Genomic DNA, 22676 nt, shown 5'->3' with positions numbered 1-22676 from the left:
ATTGTCAACTTTTATTGACTCCATTCTCTGATAATATTTTTATCAAACCTGATAAATAGCCATGTATCATCAAGATATATCTTTTTGTATTATAAGCAAAATCTGTACTTATTAATGAGGTGATCTTGCACATGATTGGCTGAGATTCTTGCCACTTGAAAGTCTTTATTTCTAACCTGATTTAAATCATTACATACTTGTTAAATTGGCTGATGACGGATGACTTTTACAAAACCAATGCATGTGTATAAGCTTACTTTGCATATGATATGGGATTTTGATAGGATTTTGATCAGATTTTATAAATAGGCATGTGTCATTAAGATCTTCGTCGAGTATGAGTTTAATTATGAACAAGATCTATTGTATATCAAATTCCATGCCACTCTGTATATCAAACTCCATCCCACTCTGTATATAAAATTTCATGCCACTCTGTATATCAAACTCCATGCCACTCTGTATATAAAATTCCATGCCAATCTGTATATAAAATTCCGTGCCACTCTGTATATCAAACTCCATGCCACTCTGTATATAAAATTCCATGCCAATCTGTATATCAAACTTCATGCCACTCTGTATATAAAATTCCATGCCAATCTGTACATCAAATTCCATACCACTCTATATCAAACTCCATGCCACTCTGTATATCAAACTCCATGCCAATCTGTATATCAAACTCCATGCCACTCTGTGTATCAAATTCCATGCCACTCTGTATATCAAATACCATGCCACTCTGTATATCAAACTCCATGCCACTCTGTATATCAAACTCTATGCCACTCTGTATATCAAATACCATGCCACTCTGTATATCAAATTCCATGCCAATCTGTATATCAAACTCCATGCCACTCTGTATATCAAATTCCATGCCACTCCATATCAAATTCCATGCCACTCTGTATATCAAATTCCATGCCACTCTGTATATCAAATTCCATGCCAATCTGTATATTAAACTCCATGCCACTCTGTATATCAAATTCCATGCCACTCTGTATATCAAATTCCATGCCAATCTGTATATTAAACTCCATGCCACTCTGTATATCAAATTCCATGCCACTCTTTATATCAAACTCCATGCCACCCTGTATATCAAACTCCATGCCACCCTGTATATCAAATTCCAATCAGATTTAAGGTTAATATTATCATTGTCATAAACAGATTTTGTAGGAAGAGAGATCAGTGCACATTATTGAGATATCTTGTATGTGATGTGTAGACCTTGTTACTGCTCTAGATCTACAAACTGTATGTCTCATTCAGTTTCTTTACAACTTAGTTATCATTAGTTATCATTAAGATCTTGGATGACATTGATTATGAGCAAGAGCTGGAGACTGCAATCAGTTGTGCCTATGTCTTTAGAAAGAATCGTTAGTAAGATATGGTAAAATAGGTAAATAGGTAAAATCTGTATAATATATAGTTTGGGAGATAGTTTATATTACAAAATTCTACATTGGCCTGCTTAGAGAAAAGGTCAACCAGTATGTCATGTGAGTCAGGTGAATGAAATCAAGCCCATTTTGGCCTCTTGTTTTCTACAATGCATGGATGAAATCTTTACCTCTGTATGGGCTTTATACAAGATTTAGATCAGACTATGTTAAACTTATGCACTAAGCTTCTTGGCTACAGATACATATACAGTTAAATGAAGAAATGTCTGTGGTCATTGTGGCCACTAGTACTGCTTGCAGTGTATACATTTAGTACATGTTTATAATGGAGAATACGAGAATATATCTGCACAAGGGTTTCCATATTTTTCTTTTAGATATAATTATAATCATAAGAGTTTTTTTCCATTAAATAATTTAAAACAACATCAGATAATATATAATTTTTATGCTTTGATGTAATTCTCTGATGACATGTGTGTCTTTTAATTTTTAAACAGAATGTCCAAAGGAGATATCTAATTTGCCCAACCTGATTGGTACTCCTGTGACATGTGCAATATCAGAAAACTGTCTTGGTGTTGAGTGTTGTATGGAGGTGCCAATGATTGCAAAGAACCTGCGAGTCTACATAGAAATGGACCCATGTCTGTATCGTGTCCAGATTGGCATAGAGGCCTGGGAATTTACTCTATCTCTTCTGACATACAAGTGGGGACAAGAGGAACACTACTGGCTGCAGGGAGCAATTCGAGTCAAGTAAGGACGCACTTGAGTTTTTTCCTGTTTTAGCATATAAAATATATTTTGTGCTTCCCATTTTCAGAATTGTATATTTCATATGGTTTTGCATTTTCACCGTTCACTGTTGTCTGAGATAAATGGATGCTGATGTTTTCATTTTATCATTTCACATCAGCGTCATTACCCTCTTATTAGAATTTTCAAGTGAATATTAAACATAAGCCATTTAAAATATAAAGGATTCGGTGTTTGATCCTAATGTGTGATAAATTCTGTTTTATAAGTGTAATGCATTCCATGTATTCCTTAGAAATTTGAATTGACTTTAATTCTGATCTTTTTTCTGATTGTAAAAGAAAAACAACATCGATGAAAGTCAGTAAAACAACTCCTAATGATGAACTATAATATTATTTTAGTTTCAGTTTGTTTGACCTAGAGACAGAGGGAGTATATCTTTTGAACTTAGGTGTCAGCATGTGTCTCTCCAAAGATGGCTGTGAATTTTCTGTGCCACTATTTAAAAACACTCGCCTTCCCAAGCCATTATGTACCTGGGATGCTGGCTTTGCACTGCCTGGTATTGTATTTCTGTATATCTGTTATTTCATAATCTGTCTGTGGATCTGTTTTTCTGTGTTCATATTTGTAAATTTCCATCTGTTGGTTTGTCTTTATCCCTCTTGGTATGCATGTAATTATCTCTTTTTCTTTTATATTTTTCTCTCATTCTGTCCTTTTTTCAATATTATTAGAAACATCTTTTTTTAGAATAATTTTTTAAAGCCTGTCTAGATCCTTATTCATATGAAATACTACACCTAATGTTTTTGCCATTGACATGCAGTATATAAACTTCTGTTTCAGGCTTTGATCTGACAAGCTGGCTGTCCAGCAAAGGTCTTGCAGTTGGACAGGAAATGGGATCTCTGGTCAAGTCCACGCTGTACCAGGATCTTGGTATTGCATCCTTCATGTCTAAGCCACAGTGTGTCAAAAATGAAGGTGTTTATGCCAACGCAACATCAGATGGTTGGAAGCATGGTAAGTAAGAAGGTGTTTATGCCAACGCAACATCAGATGGTTGGAAGCATGTTAAGTTGATACAAGATGTTTTGTTTGTTCTGTGGCAAGATGAATTTACAGTGAGTCCTGTCAATTAGGGTCAGTCAGGGGACCACAAAATGATTTTTTATTTTCATTGTTGACATGCATCCTTGACAGAGTGGTCAGAAAATAAAGTTAAATGATGCCCTTTATGGGCATGTGCTGTGGGTTTAAGTAAGCACATATCCATTAGATCTATGTGGAAGTAAGTACATATCCATTAGATCTGTATGGCATTAAGTAAGCACATATCCATTAGATCTATGTGAGATTAAGTAAGCACATATCCATTAGATCTATGTGGTATTAAGTAAGCACATATCCATTAGATCTATGTGGTATTAAGTAAGCACATATCCATTAGATCTATGTGGTATTAAGTAAGCACATATCCATTAGATTTATGTGGGATTAAGTAAGCACATATCCATTAGATCTATGTGGTATTAAGTAAGCACATCTCCATTAGATCTATGTGGGATTAAGTAAGCACATATCCATTAGATTTATGTGGGATTAAGTAAGCACATATCCATTAGATCTATGTGGTATTAAGTAAGCACATCTCCATTAGATCTATGTGGTATTAAGTAAGCACATATCCATTAGATCTATGTGGTATTAAGTAAGCACATATCCATTAGATTTATGTGGGATTAAGTAAGCACATATCCATTACATCTATGTGGGATTAATTAAGCTCATATCCATTAGATTTCTGTGGGATTAAGTAAGCACATATCCATTAGATCTATGTGGGATTAAGTAAGCACATATCCATTAGATCTATGTGGGATTAAGTAAGCACATATCCATTAGATTTGTGTGGGACTATGTAAGCACATATCCATTAGATCTATGTGGGATTAAGTAAGCACATATCCATTAGGTCTGTGTGGGATTAAGTAAGCACAAACCCATTAGATCTCTGCAGAAACTGTTGAAAACAAAATCACACAGAGTATTAGAGAAATTGTCAATGAGTTTTCTTTAGACATTCCTCTGATCACCCATGCCTTTCTCAATTGTAAATTTAGAGAAAAGTTCATGGTATTTAATATCTTATAATAAAAATTAGTTACAATAACAAGCATCATTTATATCTACTTAATATACTGACCATTTGCATAATAAATATACATAACAAAGCTATCAAACATTTTTTCCAAAAAATTAATTGCATTGCTGTCCAACCACACCCTACTACCATACAATCACACCTATAATAGTGATAATCAAATGAATATGAAAACTTTAAGCATTTTGAGTAATAAGGCTCTTGTTTATGAGATATGAATAATATAATTTTCTATTGATTACTAAATACAGAAACAGTATTTTAATTGCTGATCTTCCGAGTCCATATTTCCTGTATCCCACTGAATGTGGATAGTTCAAATATTACTGGGGCCAGGATAGCACAGTGGGAACATGCTCGCGTAGCACTTCTGCAGTCCAAGTTTGGTCCTCCTAGCTCTTGCTTGTGTGAAGACATGGTGGTCATCTAAGTTAAGTGGTTTTCTCTGAGATGGTTAGTTTCCTTAAAAATGAAAATTTAAGCTTGTGTCTTAGATGTGAAGAATAATCAATATAAGCTGTGAGGACCTGGTGTAGAATCAACGTAAAATTAATATTGTTACCACTATCAAAAATTCTTGTGTATTTTTGAAACATAAATCATGAAATGCTTTTTTTAATATTTTCTCAGATTGTTCCAGACCAATATCTTTACAGCCTCTTCCCTCGGACCGTTTGACATGTCACATTCCTAGCTCCTGCAACCAGGTGGACTGCTGTCTAGATATTCCAGAGATTGGAGCCTCCTTCTCACTGTTTCTTCATCTTGACAGTTGTCAAAAGAAACTGACTGTTGGAATTGATAAACTAACTTATGACCTTTCACTACTGAATGATTCAATAGAAACTAAAAATCATCTCTACTTGCTTGGACTTGTTAAACTTGAGTAAGTTTTACTGTTCTACACAATTTTTGACCTTCACCCCACCCACCTCACTCTCATCTGTATTTAAAGTTTTCCTTCTTTCCTTGTTCTTTTGTTTTAAGAAAAAAAAATCTTTATTGGTCTCCAAACACTGTCAGACTTATATTATGCCCAAACTTTTAAGATAGGTGCTGGAAAAAACTTGTTCACCTTCTTGCATCATTCTTATTTCCTTTTCTTACAGTTATGAAATTGTAGACTTGATCCAGGCCAGGAAATACGTAGTCAGTTTGAATATGAGTTACTGCCTGTCATCTGCTTCAACAGGTTGCCACACAATCAAGCTCCTGGACAGAGCAGAGATGCCTAATTTCCTCTGCCAGTTGGAATTGAACTTTGCTGTTCAAGGTTTGGATTTAATTTCTTGCTTAATTTTTCTTTCATTGTAGATATTATATGTGTAAAGTAACCTTAATATAGAAAAGGGAATCATGGTGTCATCCATCTACCAGTGCAAAACTTTAATGACTTCTTCAGGTTGTATTTTGTGGTTAGTTATAACCATGCTAACATGCTGATCCTAAATTTTTCTGTGCATTCTTAACTCTTTACCTTATGCATGTGCCTTTGGATGCCTCTACCCAATTTGCATACAAGCACCTTTGGATGCTTCTACTCCATTTGCATACAAGCGCCTTTGGATGCCTCTACCCAGTTTGCATACAAGTGCCTTTGGATGCCTCTACCCAGTTTGCATACAAGCACCTTTGGATGCTTCTACTCCATTTGCATACAAGCGCCTTTGGATGCCTCTACCCAGTTTGCATACAAGCGCCTTTGGATGCCTCTACCCAGTTTGCATACAAGCGCCTTTGGATGCCACTACTCCATTTGCATACAAGCACCTTTGGATGCTTCTACTCCATTTGCATACAAGCGCCTTTGGATGCCTCTACCCAGTTTGCATACAAGCACCTTTGGATGCCTCTACTCCATTTTGCATACAAGTGCCTTTGGATGCCTCTGCCCAATTTGCATACAAGCACCTTTAGATGCCTCTACTCCATTTTGCATACAAGCGCCTTTGGATGCTTCTACTCCATTTGCATACAAGCGCCTTTGGATGCCTCTACCCAGTTTGCATACAAGCGCCTTTGGATGCCTCTACCTGATTCGCATACAGGCGCCTTTTGACGCCTTCTATAAACATCAGCCATTTTGAGCAGTTTTTTGTAGTGCCTCATTCGGGGGGAAAACCACTATTAGATACTACATTCATTGCTGTGAATAACCATTATGTCAGATCGTGTGGTTGCTGTTTAGGCTCAGGCCGAAATCTGTTATTTAAAGTAACTGGGGTCATATTCTCCACTCTCCAAAATGGAGGTCACGGATTGCGTTCAGTACTTATGGAGTTTTCATGATTAGAATCACAACTATGAAAGCTTCAATAACTTAAATAAGGGCTCTGATATTGATGTAGGCAGCAATTAGTTTTTATAAATTATCAAATTCAGATGACTTAGTGATGTAGACACAAAGAACTTTTACATTTTGAGTATGAGAAATGGCAGCTACGGTTGGTCACACAGCTTCACTGACTTGACAGTGAACAAGTTCTCTCAAGATTTTAAAGCACATACAAAATTCTTCCGTGAAAAATAATTATACAGCTATAAAGATTGGACTTTACTCTTAAATTTTTCCACACATAATATGTACCAAACATGTAAAATGGCTAAAATTGCTTTTAATTGTGGTATACACTACACTGCTTAACAGTTAACAGGCAGGCTTATGTGTATGGAGTCAAATAGGTAACAGGTGTTTTATTTATAGTGCACTGCACTGGGTAACTTTGCTACATGTGAATCAAAGAGCTAAAAAGCCATGCACTTTATGAGGTAAAGGGTTAATAAATGTCATGTATTTTTAACCTAATTATGGTTTCCTTTATCTCTCTGTTAAATTTCCAAGTTGTTCAGTGGGAATCCTAAAAACAGACTGATCATGATTTGATATTTAGTCTCTCCCAGACCCGCTAATCAATGCTTTGTCCCAGCTGCCTGACATGGAATCTGCCACCCCTTGGAGATATCTTGCTGCCTGACATGGAATCTGCCACCCCTTGGAGATATCTTGCTGCCTGACATGGAATCTGCCACCCCTTGGAGATATCTTGCTGAATCAGATATTTAAGATTCTTGATAGCACCATTGTGATATTTTGTTTATTTAGATCTTAAATGTTGTAAATATGTTGTCATCTACGTCTGCCATGGCCCATGTTAGATTTTTATATCATCTTCACAATTTCTCACCAGTATTACCAAATGGAGCAATACCTTTAAATACATTCATTTTAAAGGTATTCTCAATTAGGCCATTAAATGTAAGATAAATTTAAACAGTAACTTTAAAAACAGTTGCTTTGATTTTCAGACATTTTGGTTCATGTCATTTTTTTATTTAAAGCTATAACGTATATGTACTCAGTTTATTATTTTCAGACTTTTCCTTTGCTCTGTAGACAGAGAAGTTATGATAAGTTAATAAAATTTAGAGTTACAACCTTTTATACTATTTTCAGACTTTTCCTTTACACTTTGGAAGAAACAACAGGGTCTACCAATTATAGGGAATCTTGCTGGTGATGCAGTAGATATGTTACTGGAGACACTAGGCCTGTCTCCATATTTGAAGAGTCCACAGTGTAATAGGGCTGCCATGGCAACAGCATCATCAGCTGCACTTGATCAGGGATGGCTTATGGGTAAACAGTTTTTCCAAATAATCAGCTCGACACCAACTTTACTAATTTTTTGGACATGAATAAATATGATAAATGTAGCAGCCTTTAAATCTTCAAAGAAAATGTTAGCATTATTGGGATTAAAATTACATCTTATTGGGATTCTGAACTTAGTAATAAAAATTGTTCAACTTCTGCATGATAATTTAATGCATTGCTGAACTATCCTATTTTTTAATAGTTTTCACAGAACAGTAAGGTATTGATGTAACAGTCAATGAATTTGTTAACAACTCTTAAGCTGCTTGTGCAAAACCATCAGTACTAGCTATGCTTGAACCCAGTTTCCAACCAAGTGATCATTTTCCATTATTAGTTATGTCTGAATCAAATTGCCAATCAATGGACCAATCATCATTACTATGTTTGAACCCAGTTGACAGTCAATAGGCCATTCACTTAAAGTTTTCTTATACATTGAATTACAACAGAATGTAGCAAAGTCCAGAGGCCAAGCAGTCTGGACAGTAAAGCTACGACCTGTAGACTGGTGAACTCTTGTATGGGTGTTGAATGTTGCATGGATGTAGCAGTTATTGGCAGATCATTTAGTGCATACATTTACATCGACCCCTGCAACCTCAGGATGATGGTGGGCATTGAAGACCTCCAGTTTAACATCTCCTTGCTCAACTATGAATGGAGTAAGTCATTTTTCATGTTTAAAAATGTTGGTGTATAGTGTAGAACTGTGGTAACACACTTGATTAGCACCTTCATTGGCCAGAGTTGGTTCTCTAGAGCCATCACGTAGCTGCTAATCATTGCTAAGCAATTTTTGACAGGTTATTAAGTTTGCTCCATGTGAAGAACTACCATTTATACTTGTGTATAAGTCAGATAATTTAGGGGAAAAAAATCCTGGAAGAAGGGAGGTCTGCTTGTCCATGGAACAAAGTCTAAACTTTAAATGTTTTGTTGTTGATGACCTCTGTATATATTGTTACAGTAACTGTAGATTGCTGCAGCATGTGAATTTTGTGTACATGAGAAGCAAATACAATAATGGTGGAAAAGCAAAGCAGCATTAGAAGAGATGCAGAGAACAAAGAAAGCACATCTGACTGGGATTGTTTCATTCCCTCATTGGAGAAAGAATTCAGTGATTTTTTTGGTTGATGTTGAAAAACAGGTACATCATCGCATGAAGTGATATGACACATTCATCAAAATTTGTCACATCAACCAGTTAGTGTTTTTGTTTTATGAGCTGGTATGGTTTCTGTCTCAGGCAGGAAACGAAGATCGCACAAAAGCTACCAAAAGATATAGAAGAAAATATAGAATCACTTCAAAAATTTATCATCAAGCACTGAAAGGAATGCTCATTTTGATCTATCACAGATTAGAAATATGGATGAGACTCGTTTGACCTTTGATCTTCCAAGCAACAGCCAATACTGTTGGTGGGAAAACTGTTTAGATAAAGATGACCATTCATGAAAAACACTTTTCAGAGTTGTTTTGTCCTATTAAGCTGACAGTTCAAAGCTGCCTCCAGTCATCATTTTTAAACAGGAGACTTGGCCAAAAAGCATGAAATTTCCTGCTAGTGTCATCATTCATGCACATAAGAGGTGGATAAGACTAAAGTGGAACAGATGAATGAATGGAGAAAGTCTGTAAAAAGAGACCAGGTGCATTCTTTAGAAACCTTCAATGCTTGTTTGAGACATGTTTCAAGCACACAAGACAGACGAGGTGATAAAGATCACATAGAAAATCAAAACTACATTAGCTGTGATACCTTGAGGTTTGACAACCTCTTGATGACTTCCTGAACATACCATTAAGGATAGATTTTATGAGAGATGTGGTCCGAATGGGTTTGCTTAGGTGTAGTGAAGCTAAGAAAAGGTGGAAATTTCATGAAGCTGGACATCGACTTGATTGCCAAGTGGGTCAGAGATGTGTGGGATTTGTTCTATTGGAAATGATTGCCAAGTGGGTCAGAGATGTATGGGATTTGTTCCATTGGAAATTTTTGCCAAGTGGGTCAGAGATGTATGGGATTTGTTCCATTGGAAATTTTTGCCTAGTGGGTCAGAGATGTGTGGGATTTGTTCCATTGGAAATGATTGCCACATCATTTCAAAAGTGCTGTATCAGCAATGGTTTGGATGGAGCTGGGGATGATGTCATATTTAAATTCAGATGACGTGAAGGAGAGTAAGGAGAAGATGAATGACACTATCAGATGAAAATGACGATACCTAAAATTACAATACACCTATAACAGAGGTTGAATTTTATTAACCGTTTGGCAATTACGATAATGAACAGATTTTGAAGGGTTCTAAGTGAAAGAATTTTTATTATTCAGGAGTTTAGTATGAGGATTGTATTATGTTAATTAAGACTTTACATTTAAGACTGAAATGTTTAAGTATTTTGGTAGAATTTCAACATCTAAATTAATGTTTGTGCATTAATTTTCTTTAGGCTTGATGATAATATTTTATTTTAGTTACGTGGTTTGTCTTAACTTACTGCATGCATCTTGTGATGTCATCTCAGACTTTTAGATCGGTTTATGCATGTGTCATGCACTTTTTAATGTTTATACCTATTCAGTTTGGGTAGTCGGCTTATATGTGAATGGACTTGTACACAAATATACATGGTACTTAGTATATTGTATGTCACTTTAATGGACAGAATTCGTATATGTCACTGTGAATGTGTTGTGCATTTAGGTCAGGTGACAGGGACTGTGGTGGGGCATTCATTCATGTTCCATAAACACAGTTCTGGTTTATTAGGTCAGTGTTTTCAAGAATGTTTTTTGAAATGACAAATTTGGTTAAAATGTTTTTTAATATATGTTTGAAGCAAATATATACATGTATGTATTCATGAAATATTAAACTGGTCAGTTGTATGCACTGCAATCTTTTGATTTAAAATTTCATTTTAAAATTCAATACTTATAAAGAAATTTTTTATAATGAATGGGCAGCTTTATAACATTAAATTCCATTGCTATGAAAATAATTTTTTAATCATTTCTTTTTCAGATAAAAATGAGCAGTTGTATCTGTTTGGTGTAGTGAGAATTGAGTGAGTATATTGTATATGTATGTTTTATACTGTGAGAGGTAATTGTCTTAATTGCAGGATGCATTAATTAATTGTCACAGATTGTAAAAATTTTACTCATGCACTCATGTATGGGGTTAAAGTTATTTAGACTTATTTTCATAAAGAATATTATTGTCTTGCATTAGCACACAGTGAAGCATTACTTAATTGGCATTGTTTTTGTCATTCTGTATTATAGTCTTTCTAACGCATTTTGTAGGAGAGACATATTCCTAGGAACCCTTGTTACTGAATTTTGTATTGCTAAGACTGAATACAGTGTTAAAGCTGTTATAGTACAGTTTTTAAGAGAGGCATTTATATTCCATGTCCTATTGTGTTAAATCAGTTGTAGTACAGTATGAATGAGAGGCACTTTAGTTTTTGGAATCCTTATTAATTTGATGAATTTTTTTTTGATAAGATACTGCATATCTTGGTAAAGCTGTTGTACCATATTTGCCGGCTTATAAGTTGATGTGGAGTATAAATTGAATCAGCAAATTTGGCAAATTTTCCATCCTTCATTCTTATACAAGTCAATGCTGAGTATAAGATGAGGCCAGATCAACACCTTGGATTGTGTTTTTCACTTCCCCAACATGAAATATTTTTTGCACATTATTTTTCGTATTCTTGGAGATTTATTTCCCATACCAAAAATATGATAAAGCGACTTGGATGACATAATCCATATATATGTCGATTTGGAGCATAAGACATAGCTATGAATTCCTGGTCAAAAAGTAAGCCAGCAAATATGGTAATCCATTTTTTAGGATAGGCATATTATTCCTTTGGTATCCTTGAAAATGAATTTTTTTGGGTGATATATTTAGCACAGTTGTAGGAGAGGCATATCATTTCAATAGAAATTTTCACTCATCATTTTGAATTTATAAGTGAATTTTCAACCCTTGATTTTAAATTTATATTTTGACAGTCTTTTGGTTTTAATATAGAATAATATACTCTCAATATTTTTAGGTTTGTCATATTGTAATAAGTTTTGATACACATAATCTATATCTGCATAGTAATGTTGAAGGAAAGGGTCTCCAAAATTAAGCTGCCATTTAGAATCAAACTCCAGTCTTATGCATGATAATCAGGCACACATACCACCAGACCCGAAGCTTATGTGTGGTAATCAGGCACACAGACCACTAGAACCAAAATGTCTGTATAATAATCAGGCACACACACCACAAGACAGTAGCTTCTCTGTGGTAATCAGGCACACACACCACTAGACCCCAAACATCTGTATTATAATCAGGCACATACCAGACAGTAACTTATGTGTACTAATCAGGCACACATACCACTAGAATCATAACTTCTGCATGATAATCAGGCACACATACCACAAAATGTATGCATGGTAATAAGGCACACATACCACAAGACCCAAAACATCTGCATGGTAATCAGACACACACACCACTAGACCATAACTTCTGTGTGGTAATCAGGCACACACCCTACTAGACCCAAGGCATCTGCATTGTAACCAGACACACATACCACAAGACCAAAACCTTATACAAATGTAAGCAGGCACACACACCACTAGCATCATAACTTCTTGATAATCAGGCACACACACCACTGGACCCAAAGCATCTAAAAGATAATCAGGCACACATACCACTAGATCCAAAACTTATGCATGGTAATCAAGCCCACATACCACAAAAACCAAAACTTATGCATGGTAACAAGGCACACATACCACAAGACCCCAGACATCTGCATGGTAATCAGACACACACACCACATGACCCCAAACATTTGCATGGTAATCAGGCACACACGTCACTAGACCCAAAGCATCTGCATGGTAATCAGACACACATACCACTAGACCGTAACTTCTGTGTGGTAATCAGGCACACATACCACAAGACCCAAAACTTATGCATGGTAATCAGGCACACACACCTCACTACACCCAAAGCATCTGTAAGGTAATCAGGCACACACACCACTAGACCCAAAGCATCTATAAGGTAATCAGGCACACACACCACTAGACCTAAAGCATCTGTATGGTAGTTATGGCACACACACCACTAGATGTAAAACTTATGGTAATCAGGCACACACACTACTAGACTCATAACTTCTGCATGGTAATCCGTAACACACATCACAAGACTCAAAGCTAAGGCTGGTTACTACGTTTCCTAATATACCTTGATTACCATTTCCTAGACATTTGTCCTTGAATGTCACATTCGTTCACTTCTCAGAGCAGACAAAACACATCCTCCACTCCTACATGCATCAATGGCCACTTAGACAAGTTGCAAACTTAACTTTCTACACTGGTTATGAAGTGGCCTCATAAATCTTTTCTACTACATATGGATAAGTTTAATTATACTGAGTTTTCTATGTCAACATCCTTCAATGAATATGCAGGTATTGTTTAGACTTGATAATAGCAAATGGCACTAGTAGTCCTAAGTTTCTTGTTTACTAAATTTTGGTATTATTTCTTTTTATACACTCCCACCATGTCTATGGAAGGAACATATAGTGTTACCCATGTCTGTCTGTCCCATCACATCACTTGACATCCATTCCCCTGGCATCATTTCATGTCAATTCAGAATTTTGTTTCTGTTCAATAACTTTTGAATGGCTTTCTACCCTGCAGTTCCATCAGTTTGTGAACACATTTCTAGCTTCTTCTGATTTTAAATGAAAATGAGGACATAACAATTATATCAACAGCTTTTGTAGTTATTTTAATGAATTTTATATCAACTTTATTAACTAGTTCTTCCTGTTCATTATAAATTCTTGAGTCTTTTTTATCAGTTTCCGTGTAGAAGATCTCCCAGCAGACCGGATGTATTTAGTGAACATGGAGTTGAACATTTGTCTGGAATCGCGTGGCTACTGTCAGATGTCCATGACCATCTTCCATGACACCTTGCTTCCAAAACCTACCTGTAGGTGGGACAAGGGATTCCTCAAACCAGGTAATTCATAGACTTAATACTGTATTTCTCTAATGATAAAACCATATTTAAAGATAATCCCCCTCTTCCCCTTTGAAATACTCCAGTACTCCTGGAAGACATTGTGGGGTGGAAGGGCTTCAAAACTATGTTTCATTCTTTCATTTTGGGTTTACTTTCATCTTTTTTCTGCTTTCAAGTTTTATTTTTCAATATCTACATTACACAGAATACGATCCATGTATTTATTAATCAAATTATATATAGTAAAACCTCCTATTGCAACTGTCCCTCTGTATGCTCCAGAATGTAAAATAAACCTGTTATATCCTCCAACATATCATCAGAGGCTACTAATGGGGGAAACCTGTTTGACATGGGTTGCATTCAGTGTCAGTTGCAAGAGAGCAAAGGAGATGCCTGGTGTTGCCACTTAAGTGCAACACACTACTTCAGGCTCAGCTTAAAGCTAGATGGTGGTATGAAGGGCCCATTCTGAGGAATTGGCTAGTCACACCTAGCTTCAGGGACTGTATCAGTGACAGTTTCCATATGTCTCCTGACTCTTTAAGGCCACCGTTATGATTGAGAGAACTTAGACTACAGTCAAACCCACTTATCTCGACCTCGGTTATCTCGACAACCCGCTTATGTCGAGCGTTTTCGTCCGGTCCCGAAAAAATGCTTCTTTGTTATGCTATTTTTTACCCGCTTATCTCGACCTCTGTTAAGTCGATAACCCGGTTATGTCGGGCATAAGTTTCGGTCCGAAGTAACATGTGGACCCGCTTAATTCGACGAAATGCAACTTTTTAACGACAATCTCACAGAAATTGTACAAGAAATAGTCAGCAAAAGCGATCGATTTCAGGCACAATTTTGGTCCATTTTGAATCTATACATCTATAAAACACACAAGTACATAAACATATCATAATGTGCACTACATTATTTTTGTAGAAAATATGAAGTAATATCAGTCTGCTTTTGTTTACTCCGGTGCTGATTTGTAACGAACGATTCAAAAGCACTTACGTTTTCATACATATGCTCGGCACCGTCGACACTTGCCACAAACAATTTCATTTTTTTAATGCATTCAGCCATTTCACTGTAGCTTGGGATAGTGATAGGCTGATCATCATCATCATCATCATCGTCTTGCTTGCATGATTGTATCTGCTTCGTTGTCACCGATTGGATTATTTCCTCATCAGTAAGTTCACCATAGGCATTGGCATCATCATCCACGTGAACATAATTAGAAAATTCATCCCGAGCAATGCCTATGGAGTCCGCAATCTCATCAGCCATCGCTTCAAGACCTATTTCTGATTGAGGCTCTTTAATTTCTTGTGCAATTAAACACTGCTGGTGAAATTCTTCATCAGAAATTTCCGGAAAAATACAATGGAACCAGCAGTTTTGAATGGTTTTCGGCGATACACTGTTCCAAGCTGCACGGGCATACATGATGGCGTCTAGCAGAGTTGGTTTATAGGATCGCTTTTCCTCAACTGCAAGCAAATAATTGCAAACTAAAGCTTTCCGATAATGGATTTTAAAAGCCTGAATTATTCCTTGGTCGAGTGGCTGAAGCTTACTGGTAGCATTGGGAGGAAGAAAATACACTGTGATTGCTTGTAACCCTTCTACACGTGGGTGAGCACGGCAGTTGTCTATTATCAATGCGATATCCTGCCGGTAACTTCAAAGAATTAGTTTACTGCTCGCTACCGGATGTGTTTATTCACCACCCGCGCATCTATTTATTTGCCATCTGGAATCATAATTGATACAAACTCGCATTGATGCCTGCGGGGTAAGTAGTCTACTCAACATTAACTTGCTTTAATAAATACTCTTTGTAACCCATGCTAGCGAAAGGAGTGTCATTTGCACTCACAGTCAATGTACATGTACATGTACATGTATTTTCAAAAACATTTATTGATCTTTATCTGCGAGATACTGTCATATATTAACCTGGATATAATACAATCTTGGTTATTTTGCACCTAACACCGCGTTATGCGTGAATGGCGGGTGCCTGAAAGCAATCGGTGGATGTTTCTCTCTCACTCTCTCGTTTGTGATTTTCTTTGATCCATTTTTCAATCTGATAACATATTCAAACCTCTGAGTACAACCAAACATGATTTGTTTTTCAATATTCACATCAATTATAAAAATGCGTCGTGTGTTATCTGACATAAGTGATGCACACTACAGTAATGGATGCATACGCTACATGTGATATAAGGAGTTCATAGATATATTTTTTCTTTAATAAATTACTTATGATGATAAAAAAGGAATAAATGATAACAACACCAGGTTAGTTCATTTCATTTTATTATCAATTAAGCGTTTTGTTTATTTTATTGTAACATGCAGTGGGAGGGGATTCCAGTAAACACCAGCAAGAGACAGGAGTAATGCTCAAGGACATTTTTAAAATTACCGGTTTTTATGAACCCGGATATCTCGGGACCCGGTTATGTCGACGATTTTTTTACACCCCCGACGTAATCGAGATAACCGGGTTTGACTGTATTATGCTTGGAACCTTAGAAAGGACCTGGAAAGAATCAGCATAGTGAGGATACTAATTTACTCAAGTATATCACCCTTTATAGTAGATGGTGGTTTGGTATTATCAGTGCCTCACTAAATTGCTAAATTTTCTCTGGCCTTGCGATAATGTATCATGATACAGACTCGGACTATTGATAGTAGAATTAAAATTTCTTACTAAATGTTAATACAAAATAGGCATAGCTTAAAGCTGACTGACTTATTGTGATGATGCTGATGGTCATTTTATGTAACACTATGGACATGAGTTGCAATATGACATGTAAGCATTCTTTTCCCTAGCAAAGGAAACTATACTACATTGCATGGTACCACCCTGTTGGCTAATTCTGCATGTTGGGTAATTCTGCACAACGATACATCATTTGTGTAAACATTGGATCATGTGTTATTTTGGTTCAAAAATCCATTTTGTATCAAGAAAGAACAATCGTACTTTAATCAAGGAAAGTTATATTAATAAAGTGTACAAAAATATCCCACATTTTGACTTGAAATGCACATGAAAATGTGATTTCTAAATTCATTGTTGTTTCTCTTCCATGTAATAGTTTATTTTTTTATAAATTTTTAACTTTACTAACTTTTTTACATGATCAGTTTAGTCTATTTAATATCTCTTGTCATTTATTGGCATATTTACATCAAGTGTTTTAAAACGAGCTATAAACCTGACCTAATTACTTGACAGAACCGCCAAAAGAAACAGTCCAAAGTAATGTATTTCATTTCTGTAGCCCGGTGGATAAACATTACATCTTTCAAAAGCTGTATGCAGAATAGGACGACATATCTCGAGTCATGAAAACACTGGGGTGGTATCCTGTGTGTCCAAAATTAATATTATTTTGAACAGAATATTCTGGTGACAATTGCCTCTTTTCAAATGGTATGCATTGCTGTATTTTATATTCACCAATCGGTCAAATTCATCATGCGTTTTGCTTCAGTATTGGAGAGGGAAACCTTAGGTGCGCAGATATGACCAACAGCATTGTTTATATCATGATTTTTTTCTGATTGCCTGTGTTTGTATGTTAAAAATTGTTTTATTTCAAACTATGTGACTGTTTTGTATCTAGTATTTATGTAATTGCTTTGCTAAATAGTAGAGATCTAAATCAATCAATTTATTGAAAACTGCTTTTTTCAATGCACAACTCTATTCTAACTTCACAAGAAACTTCTGGTGCATGAGAACTCTTATAAGAATACTGTGTAGAAAATGAATACATTAATTCTGCATTATCATAGGAGCATGCTTTGCAACATTCCTAATGCACTTGCTATATAATCCATATAAAAATGATCTATTTTTTGTCATCTATTTCTTTGAATGAAGTAAACACCAGATGTGCTTAAAATATGTATAAAAACTGTCTGTCACCTTAAAGATACTAAATTCTGTTGATGCTATATTTAAGGATTTATTTGACCTTTTTTATTTGTTTGCATATTTTATAACAAAATGTACTCTGTTTACCTTTTATATTTTATCTTAAACTGCAGTTTTACTTTCTCTGGAAGAGTTTTTATTGTGTGTTCAATCACATTTGCTATGTAAAGGAGCAAACTTATCCTCAGAAATGAGACAAACCTCTCAACTGAGTCTACTTTTCCCCAATATGATCATAGCTGAGTCTGTTACATGGGTTTGCTTATTATTTTAATTAAATTAGCTGTTATTTATGAATTATTTTAAATGCATTTTTTTATTGGCAGTTAAACAATGAAAATATTTAAAATGTTTGTAGATAAATTCAGCCCAGAAAAATTGTATTTGAGCTGTTGATGTATCACAGTTCAATACTATGGGGATTTCATTAACGAAACTTTTATTATAAAGACAAGAGAAGAAGAGCTTGGGTTTGAAATATTTTTATGTTCTTCAACATTATTTTCAAGAGATCTTTAAGAACTTTGTTTCTCATTTTTTTAAACATTTCTTTTCAGATTTCTCTTTGAATGGATGGCTAAATCAGCACAATCTGGATCCCAACATGGCCATTCCAGAAAAGTATCGGAACTGGATTCTGGAGGAAACTGGATTGGCCAGCTTCCTGAAATCCGAATCATGCCATTTTTCAGAGACTAGGTTTACACCAGTGGATGCCAAGGGCTGGAACACACAAGGTGAGAGTTAATGATGAGGCATGTTGGGCTTACATTTGGGATAAACTGGGAAAAAAACATTTAATTATTCTAAAAGACATAGTTTTTGGAAGTTGTATGTAACATTTTTTTATCCAAAAAGCAGCATATTGTGCATAATTTTTGTGCTGCAATAGTGAAAGATCACCTTTAAGTCAATGTGAAATTCTGCCTTTTCAAGGATATGTTTAAAAATCTTGTCCACTGAGAGCTTCTTCATTCACCAGCTGCATCCTGAATGCTGTAGATCAGATTTACCATTCATTTTGGTGTATACTGTCATATTTATGCAGAAAAGAAAGTGTTTTTTTAATTTTCTTATCAGACTTGATGCAGAATAAAAGTTGAAAAGATTATGCTCACTTTTCAGCACAGGATCAAACCCCACCCATCCCTTTTCATAAATTCACCTGTCATCGGCTAATCATTATAAACATCAGTGACATAAGAGAATGGTAGGATTGGGTGGAATTTTTTTGTACTAGTACATGTAATTTGCGTTTTTGACATTTTGTTAACTATGATCAAAGTTGATTGCAGCCCAAGTCCAGTTCAGTTATACATCCATTGCATCATTCAGCAATTGCATCATTGTTGTCAAGGAAGTCAGGGGAAATAACTTCATACAGACATAAATGGTGTCAAGTCAGATTATTTCAGCAAATATTAATCTCCAGATCTGAAATGTAATGCAGTTTCTATGTATTTGTTTCAGCTCACAAGTACTTGTTTTTGTTGCAGATATAATTTGTTTTGGCACACATGATCAAGCATCACATGGCATGTTGGGAAATCGTATATTTTCAAATGTGAAAATATAAGGATGTATTTTTATGTGTGGAAATATAGGAATGAAAATAAAAATGACAATTATTTATCCAATAAGTTTCTATATATCAAACTTACATATACAATTTTTGCTATATTTTTTCTGAAATAAATTGTCTGTTGTGTATATTAAGTGCCAGTTGTAAGTCAGTTAGGGAAATGGGGGTTTACATTATTATCTTACTTTTAAATAAAGACCACTTATATGGCAATATTTTGGATTTCTGTGACAAAAATATTGAGTGCTTGCTACAATAGTGGTGTTTGTTTTTCATTTTGTTCATGTAGAAACACCATCATTGGAGATAAGTGTTTACAAAGGTTTAGTTGGGTTTCCAATGGAGTTTTATTGTCACGGCCTCCTCTTTACACATGTGGTAATAAAGTCCAAATTAAAATCTCAGCTAGTTGAGAGATTGTGAGATCCAGAGGACATCAAGCTGTAATTTGTGTAATCAAGGTGGTTTCAAGTTCTGATAATCACCTGTTTTCCAGTATGGTTAAAAATGTCCATACATTGTATGTACTGTTAAAACTATTTCAAATCAGGAAAATATGGTGTCTTTATATTTTGATTAGCAATGACAGCATGGGGATATTGTGGAATCAATCTTATATTAAAGTGTTGACATTTGCAAGGTTTTATGGCTGCCTATTAAATATATGAGCTCATGTTTCCCTACCTTTTGTATGCTTGGGCCATTATTTTGTATCATTTGCATAAAATAAGTTGTACTTATGTTTAATTATGGAAAATATATCATAATTTTGTATTTCAGAATGCAATGCCACACTACAGCTGCCGGACTTAAGTGGTTACACAGCTGCCCCTCTGACCTGTCACATCACAGATATGTGTACTGCACTAGAATGCTGTGTGAATGTGATGAGACTTGGGAGGACCATAGAGATATCTGCCTATTTGGATACATGTAACTTTGTCATTAAAGTGGGCATTGAGAACTACATACACAGTGTCTCTCTGTTTGACTATCAATGGGGACAGCAAGAGAGTTTCTGGCTTCTGGGAATATTCAGACTTGAGTAAGATATTTACAATTTTATCTGTATACTACTACTACCATCTTTTAATTTAGACTCCTCTGGCCCTATCAAGTACTATTATGTTCATTTCTTCTTTAATTTATAGACTTAAGTTGGGTATTTTCTTATATATTTCCCCAAAGAACCAGTCTTCTCTTTCAAATCAAGAATGCATTTAAATCAAATGTATTGCCTCTTATATACAATGTGTAATCTTTTGTTTAATCCATGAACGCAATATGACATCAGTAAACTTCAGGATTTGTAAATGCCTTCTATTCTTTTGGATTTTAATCAATAGTACATGTCTTTGCAACCCACTCTCACCCCCTACAAAGAAATAACCAGTTCCCAATTAGAACCATATCCAGTCACTCAGTCTCTTTTCTATTCATAATTCAGACACCATCTCCCTATTAAGACATCTTTCCTTTAGTCAAAATGGTGGTCTTAATTTTTACTCTGTATATACAAATTTAAAATTGCACAGGTAAGCACAAATTTTGCTGTCTTTATATCATTCAGTGGCTTGGTCTTATCTTCTGTTTGTTTTAGGCAAGAGAATTATATAGAGGTAGCAGTTTTATTTACTGACAATAATGTAATAAGTTAAGCAGTCTCAAAGAAATGTAATTTAGCAAAACTTTGTCTGTTTCATATTTGTTAATGGAAAGAGACTTATAAATTCTCACATCTGGCTTGCTAATTATTTTTTTGTTACAGTTACCGGATCTACAACTTTGATGCTCAGAAGATCTTTGTTGCCAACATGTCCCTGAGCATTTGTTATGAGAGTTCTGCATCCTGTCCCATACGTATCCCCATTCTACAAAACACACAGCTGCAAAAGGTACAGTGTGACTGGAGCTTTGGATTTACAAACCCAAGTGAGTTATCTTTTTTTAATTTCAAATACACTATAGATTTACAAACCCATGTGAGTTATCTTTCTTTAATTTCAAATACACTTTGGATTTACAAACCCAAATGAGTTATATCTCTTTAATTTCAAATACACTTTGGATTTACAAACCCAAGTGAGTTATATCTCTTTAATTTCAAATACACTTTGGATTTATAAACCCAAGTGAATTATCTTTCTTTAATTTCAAATACACTTTGGATTAACAAACCCAAATGAGTTTTCTCTCTTTAATTTCAAATACACTTTGGATTTACAAACCTAAGTGAGTTACCTTTCTTTAATTTCAAATACACTTGCTATCACATCATTGACAATGTATCAGTAGTCTCTCAAAATTATTATACGTCTCAGAAGATATTATATGTCTCTCAAAGTTAATATATATCTCTCAAAATTATTATATGCCTCTCAAAATTATTATGACTCTTAAAGTTATTATGTCTCTCAAAATTATATATCAAAGCTATTATATGTCTCAAAAAATTATTATGTCTCTCAAAATTATATATCTCTCAAAGTTGTTATATGTCTCTCAAAATTATTATATGTCTCTCAAAATTATTATGTCTCTTAAAGTTATTTTATGTCTCTCAAAGTTATTATGTGTCTTTCATTATGTCTCTCAAAGTTATTACACATCTCTCAAAGTTATTATGTCTCTCAAAGTTATTATATGTCTCTCAAAATTATTATAAGTCCCTCAAAGTTATTATATATCTCTCAAAATTATTATATATCTCTCAAAGCTATTATGTCTCAAAATTATTATATTTTTTTCAAAATTATTGTATGTCTTCCAAAGTTATTATATGTCTCTCAGAGTTATTAAATGTCTCTCAAAGTTATTATATGTCACTCAAAATTATTATATGTCTCTGAAGATAAGTCGATCCATGATTTTCACAAATTAGTGGCATATTTGAATTTAATAAAAACCTTATCCAGTGATAAAGCCAATTTCTTCCTTTTCATTGTATTTACTTTGTTATTCCTTGAAGGAACACTATAGTACAGCTCTATCTCATTATCACATGCTTCGTTATAATACAGT

The 22676-nt window shown here is 34.9% G+C and overlaps 1 protein-coding gene across 1 annotated transcript in view; it reads left to right on the top strand.

Moving 5' to 3' along the window:
* LOC149782250 (uncharacterized) overlaps positions 1 to 22676 on the top strand; it is a 300926-nt gene that overhangs the window by 1062 nt on the left and 277188 nt on the right. Inside the window, exons 3-14 of the mRNA XM_089935100.1 lie at positions 1922 to 2180; positions 2585 to 2745; positions 3033 to 3209; positions 4981 to 5236; positions 5460 to 5623; positions 7805 to 7987; positions 8458 to 8670; positions 11044 to 11086; positions 13937 to 14100; positions 18631 to 18810; positions 20436 to 20700; positions 21424 to 21587. Of these exons, the coding sequence (XP_089791226.1) occupies positions 1922 to 2180; positions 2585 to 2745; positions 3033 to 3209; positions 4981 to 5236; positions 5460 to 5623; positions 7805 to 7987; positions 8458 to 8670; positions 11044 to 11086; positions 13937 to 14100; positions 18631 to 18810; positions 20436 to 20700; positions 21424 to 21587 (2229 nt within the window). The remainder of the gene's footprint in view (positions 1 to 1921; positions 2181 to 2584; positions 2746 to 3032; positions 3210 to 4980; positions 5237 to 5459; positions 5624 to 7804; positions 7988 to 8457; positions 8671 to 11043; positions 11087 to 13936; positions 14101 to 18630; positions 18811 to 20435; positions 20701 to 21423; positions 21588 to 22676) is intronic.

The sequence above is a fragment of the Sinohyriopsis cumingii genome, chromosome 15, assembly GCF_028554795.1.
Source record: "Sinohyriopsis cumingii isolate HCF-2022 chromosome 15, ASM2855479v2, whole genome shotgun sequence".
In the NCBI taxonomy this organism is placed as follows: domain Eukaryota; kingdom Metazoa; phylum Mollusca; class Bivalvia; order Unionida; family Unionidae; genus Sinohyriopsis; species Sinohyriopsis cumingii.
The sequence above is the reverse complement of the archived record's forward strand: the minus strand, read 5'-3'. Positions and strand labels throughout refer to the sequence as shown.